Source organism: Crassostrea angulata, unplaced genomic scaffold (genome assembly GCF_025612915.1).
Source record: "Crassostrea angulata isolate pt1a10 unplaced genomic scaffold, ASM2561291v2 HiC_scaffold_23, whole genome shotgun sequence".
Classification (NCBI taxonomy): domain Eukaryota; kingdom Metazoa; phylum Mollusca; class Bivalvia; order Ostreida; family Ostreidae; genus Magallana; species Magallana angulata.
This window is the reverse complement of record NW_026441578.1, coordinates 93,784-99,672: the sequence shown is the minus strand read 5'-3', so window position 1 is coordinate 99,672 and position 5,889 is coordinate 93,784. Positions and strand designations below refer to the sequence as shown.

The 5,889-nt window shown below is 35.9% G+C and overlaps 1 protein-coding gene and 2 pseudogenes across 1 annotated transcript; 2 read left to right on the top strand and 1 right to left on the bottom strand.

Annotated features, from left to right (window-relative positions):
- The first annotated feature begins 226 nt into the window (after positions 1-226).
- On the top strand, positions 227-1,144 carry LOC128168637 (THAP domain-containing protein 2-like; annotated as a pseudogene).
- A 546-nt stretch (positions 1,145-1,690) lies between these two features.
- On the top strand, positions 1,691-3,316 carry LOC128168638 (uncharacterized; annotated as a pseudogene).
- Positions 3,317-3,425: 109 nt separating this feature from the next.
- On the bottom strand, positions 3,426-5,107 carry LOC128168639 (P2X purinoceptor 7-like). The gene is made up of 3 exons (XM_052834790.1): positions 4,717-5,107; positions 4,201-4,422; positions 3,426-3,988 (listed from the first exon to the last, which is right to left on the bottom strand). Exons 1-3 carry the CDS (start codon positions 4,938-4,940, stop codon positions 3,862-3,864), a joined length of 573 nt encoding a protein of 190 aa, XP_052690750.1. The 5' UTR covers positions 4,941-5,107; the 3' UTR covers positions 3,426-3,861.
- Positions 5,108-5,889: the final 782 nt, after the last annotated feature.

The window sequence follows — 5,889 nt, the reverse complement described above, 5'->3', positions numbered from 1 at the left end:
TTACACACGTAACTTCCATAATTTTCACAGCAATAAAATGAAGTACTGTATATTTCACTTGCTAAGGCATAACCCGGACCTTTCTCTCCAGATTTCTTTACGATAATATACCTTTGGTTGAAACTGACGGAACAAGAAACACACAAATCCTTAGACGGCACAATTGACACAACATTTGTTTTTAGCGGGGTAGCCATTAAAGGTCAACTGAAATGAAATTTTACTTTTCTTTATTTTACCGACTATGACTTTCAAAAAGGGCCCAAAAATCGATTAGTACTAATTATTTGGTTAAATTAAAGCGTATTTGCAAAATAAGGGCGAAAGAATTTGTCAACCGAGAAACCCGGTCAAAAAGTTATTGCGAGTTATCTCCCTTGACACGAACCCGCCATATTGAAACTACAGACGCTGATACGTCACTTATCAGACGATAGAGAGGAAAGAACAGGAACATGGTGCTGTGTGCGGCGCCGAACTGCGATATTCGGTACGGACAGGGGGTGTCCATGTTTTCTTTTCTCGATGACCCCAAATTATGTCAGATTTGGGTAAGAAAACTGAAAACGGTGAACTACTGGCCCTCCAAGCATTCTAAGCTGTGTGAGAGACACTTCACCCCCGATAGTTTTATCATTGAGCCAAGCAAAGCACGATCTATTGGATATACTCGTCTTCAGTTAAAGAAGGATGCGACATCCAGCATATTTGACTATACGCCAATAAATGTAAAAGGACAGAAAAGGAAGACATCGGAAGCTAGTCCGTGTTTACCAAAACAGTGTCGTTCATCCAAGGCCTTGGAAAAACGACGTGCACTTGACGTAAGAAGTTGATATTTATAAGTTATTGAACAATTATAATGAATTCACAGTTCCTATTCTTTACTATATAAAAAAGTTTCATAAGCCACTAATTATTAATTTTTAAATTAAAGTGGGGTATTATCATTTTAACTCGACACTATTTTACAGAGTCAGGAGCTTGACAGTGACGTGGAAATTATCCTCCCCCTCCCTGTCAGTTTCAGGATAGCGTCAGCGAGGAAACAAGTACAGAGGACGGAGAAGACACACCCAAATTTGAAATATCTACACAGACTTCCTACGGCTTAGTGGTAACGCAAATATTAAACATGACATAACATTATAGAATTTTATTTTCATTTACCGGTACATGTTTTCTATTTTTTTTATATTGATATATTTAAGACTTTGTAAATTGATAAAACAGTTGATGAACCCTGAAAAAAAAATACCGGTGAAATTTTGTTTCAGGTTGCTCATGATCAATGATATGATACATGCAATGGCAATTAATAATAATTATAATATTTTATTATAGAAACGCAGGCATGTCTCTATACAGACTGAAATTCATCCCTGTATAAAATCTACTGGCACTCAAACAGAACAACATCATTTATCAAATGACCATGCACGTGTTGATCTTGTTGAAAGTTTTGAGTCATTGGCCACCACAACCTCTGAAGCTTCAGAATGGACACCCCCTGAGATTGATGAAAACAACAATCTGGATAATCAGGAGTCTCCACCAAGTCACCACAGCAGAAAATTCATCGTTTTCGAGGAATATTTGGATCAGCTTCTCCAATTTTGTACCATATGTGGGAGAAAATGCGACCATAAAAAAACGTTGTTGGGACAATGTTGATTGTTTCTAGGGTTTGTGCCTGTGGGGAGGCTTTTACATGGGTATCACAATCCCTAACTGGATCAATGCCCACTGGAAACTTGGTCTTGTCAGCAGCAATTGTATTTAGTGGATGTAGTATCAAGCAAAGTTTGGTCATGTTTCAGCACGCCAATGTATCCTGTTTCTCTGAGAGGACTTTCCACAATATTCAGCAACATTACCTTGTTCCAGCTGTGGAAAGGGTTTGGAAAGCTCACCAAGATGCCTTATTTGATATGATTAGACGACAGAATGAAGCTGTAGTTGTTGGAGGAGATGCTAGGTGTTGTTCGCCTGGACACACAGCCAAATATGGGTCATACAGTCTTATGGATCTGGAGCTGGGACAAATCCTTAATGTTCAGCTTATTCAGGTAAAACAAAATGTTGCTTGAAAAGCTTTGTTATTTGCTCAATAGATGATAAAAAAATGTTAATTGGTTTAACACTGATTTTTCTCATTTAAATGTTTTATTTATCTTTCTTATAAACCGTGTACTTTTAATTTGTTAACGTAGAGTAATGAAGTGAAGAGTTCATACTGGATGGAAATGGAGGGTTTATTACGGTGCCTTCAGAAATTGGAAGAGGAGGGTGTGGTTATAAGTTACCTTGTTACTGACAGACATCCCCAGATTAAAGCCTACATGAAGAAAGAGAGAACTGATATCAACCATTAGTTTGATGTCTGGCATGTGGCTAAAGGTAACTTGACTTAGCCCATTAAGCTGATTTAATTAATACCGGTATACAGTTTTTATGTGTATTACATATACTGTAGTCTGTATTCATGTTATCTACATAATATATTTAACAGAATTAATGTTGTATTGTAGGCATATACAAAAAGCTGGAGACTGTTGGTAAGAAGAAGAAGTGTGAGCTAGTGGGAGATTGGGCCCGGTCAGTCTCAAACCACCTATACTGTTGTGCATCATCGAGTGACGGAGATGGGGAATTGGTGTCCGAGAAATGGCTGTCCGTCCTCAACCATATCACTAATGTTCATGAACGTCATGGACAGCGATTTCCCAAATGTTTACATGGTGAATTAGAGGATAGAGATTGGATCAGGAAAGGTAATTTTTTTTTTTACATAAAACGTTAAAAATATGAATACAATGCATGAAATATTAAAGATCACAATTCAATATTTTTTCTCTTCAATTTTTAGGAAGTTTAGCTTTTCTAGAGATGGAAAAAGTTGTTAAAGGCAAACTATTGGTGAATGACATAACAAAGCTGTCCCCAGCCGAGCAAACATCAGCACTTGAATCATATCACCATGTTGTGTGTCACTTTGCACCAAAAGCATTGCATTTCTTCTATGCTCCAATGAAGGCTAGGTAAGTTGATTTATTTAGTTCTGTTTAATAAAACAAAATTCAAAGTGATTTCTGAAATGTTTATTTTTGAATATAATAAGATAATATGGCACTGTTCATCTCTATTTCAGGCTGTATATTGCTGCCCTACACTTCAACGAGAACTCCTATCGGGATCAAGCTGTAAACAAAAATGGGGAGCCAATATACTCGATATCATATCCAAAAGGTAGAAAAGGTGCTGGTATTCCAAAGGAAGTGAAAGTTCAGCAAACTTACAGTAAGTAAACTCTCTAAGATTAAAATTTGTAATTTGTTTCAATATAAATTTTACAAAATAAACCATTATTCTATTATTATCATCAATTTTGAGCCCATATATTTGTTTTCAGATTATGTACCAGTCTTGATGGAAGAAGTGGTCAAAGTGAGACTTGAGTTGGGTTCCTACCGAAATTCCAGGAGTAATCGGGAGGCTGCCATGAGGAATTACCCAGCTCCAATAGCAGACTCTTATCCACACGTCCCAAAGACTGAGCTTGTTGAACGTCACATCTGTCGTTTTAACAAAAAGTGAAGATTATCAATAAATTGAACTGAATATTATTGTAATCTAATGTTCTAAACTTTATTAAACTTTATTAATATCATGACATTTTTAACAAAATTTGTTAAATTTAATGTTGGATATTTTATTTAAATCCAGTTTAGAAGACTTTACAAACAATAATATTTTATTTCAAATGCCAGTGAAAGTGATAATCAGGTAATTTATAGGATTTATGTAAATACATGTACACTGTACCTATAAACTCCCTGATGGGTACTTAAAACCACAGTATTATTGGGAGGGAAAAGCAGTTCTAATCTTGTTTACAACACAAGATGGCAAAATCCTCCTGTTGTTTTTCCCCAGTCGCTGCCAAATCCACCGAACAAAACGTCGATATGCTAGGTGTCTGTAAACCCTGAAATTACAAAAATGTTCCGTCATTATTCTAATTGTACTGAATATAACTGGCTATCTAAGGTACTAATGACCCTACTGTATCTAAATTTAATACCTTCATTAATATGAAAAAAAACCCACAAAATTTGATTAATTTCATTTGGAATATTCTATGATATTTATTGTTTCTATTGTACATGTAGACAAAAAATGTGATAGTGGGATATTTACTTGTGTATCAACTCATTTTCTTCCAAAGGTCCATTTTCATGTAAGTATTCATAAAAGGATGTTTCCAAGACCCATCTGTTAAGGCAATTGGCAACAAACCCCTCATGTTCTGTGATGCACTTGACATTGGCCTCCTCTAATCTAGACTCTATAGCAGTATAAAAATTGCAGCACTTGCACTCTCTTGCAGTAGGCATAATAGTGCAATTTTCACAGGAACACCTGCATTACAAAACGAATGTATGAAAATTCGTATATAGGCTTGACAGGGCACAAACAATCACGCACACTTGGCTTACTTAATTGCCATGCCACTCAACCCCGCCTTCTTACCTCCAATCTTTTTCGATCTCGTTTCATACCCCCCCCCCCTCCTCCGGCTACTGTTTACTTTAATCAGCGACATGTATACGCCAGTAATTTAATTTAACAATTTTTTTTTATTTCATTCTCTTTCATTTACTTTATCATTATTTATTTTTATCCAGTAGATTTACGGTATTTAGATGCATTTACCAGTCCAAGTCTGAAGGTATATTTTCATTCTCCGTTGGGTCTTCGTCGTCGATTTGCGACGGCTCCGAGTCACTGTCTTCATTAACAATATGTTGAGACGGTTCTTTTCGTCGTAGAGGTTCGTATTGATAGGGCTCTACATTTAATTTAAAGCATATATCTAATTCTGGTATACTTTCGTCCGAGTCACTTTCGTTGGATTTGAAATCAACGCGCGACGCCATGTTCCACTAAAGGGCAGATAACTTGTTTCAAACTTTTTACCTGCTCTTTGCGTTTTTGTTAATTTCTACCTGTGCATCAATAAGGTGACAAAAAAAAGTGTGGTAATTTTTATTTTAACGTAAACTTACTAAAAACGCATTCTTATAAAAAATTAAAAACCGTTGCAGTTGACCTTTAAAACTCAAACTGAAACTAAATCGGCGCCCCCAATCGGAAGCGGTTATCAACGTGACGCTTTACCAGACTCTCTGCTCGTCGAAGTTTTACGGAGACAGCCGAGCGTCTGGTTGAACGAGACTAGAAAAAGGGTCGATCTGACTATGATGAATTTGCTTGTTGTGCAGTTCGCGTATGAAGTGAAATTTTGAAACATGCAAAATATATTGGTGCCGATTTTGTGAAGTAAATTGAGGCTAAATATTTCAATGCGTTGACAGTTTTCACACATGACGTTGGTGTTAGCTTGTTCTGATTTTCGTTTCGTTTTCATTTTTTATGCTTTGTAACCTGGAAACTGTCGTCTGTATTTCGTGATTTTTACGTATCAAATCAAACAGAGACTTCGGTAAATCAAACAATTAACTGTTTACCTGCGCAAATTAAGCAAAATCTGATGTAGGGGTAGGTGCCTAATGAAATACAATTCATTCTATCGGTAATTCGGCATTATCTTTTGCGTAATGGTAGATTAATGCAATAGGTTTTGCTCTGCATGTTCTCGAGTTTATTCAGTTTAAATAGAGTTTGATATCGCTGACGGAAATATGTACGTATATATATATACATGTATATATATGATTCATTTCGAAAAAATAAATTGTGTTCTTTATTTGTTATACATGTAGTGCATGTTTCTTGTGTTTAATTGTTTACAATTTCTATTTACTAACCATATTTGAGTGTTAAGCTTCGAATTATAAGCAAGATTCAGAGATTTGCTCACAATTC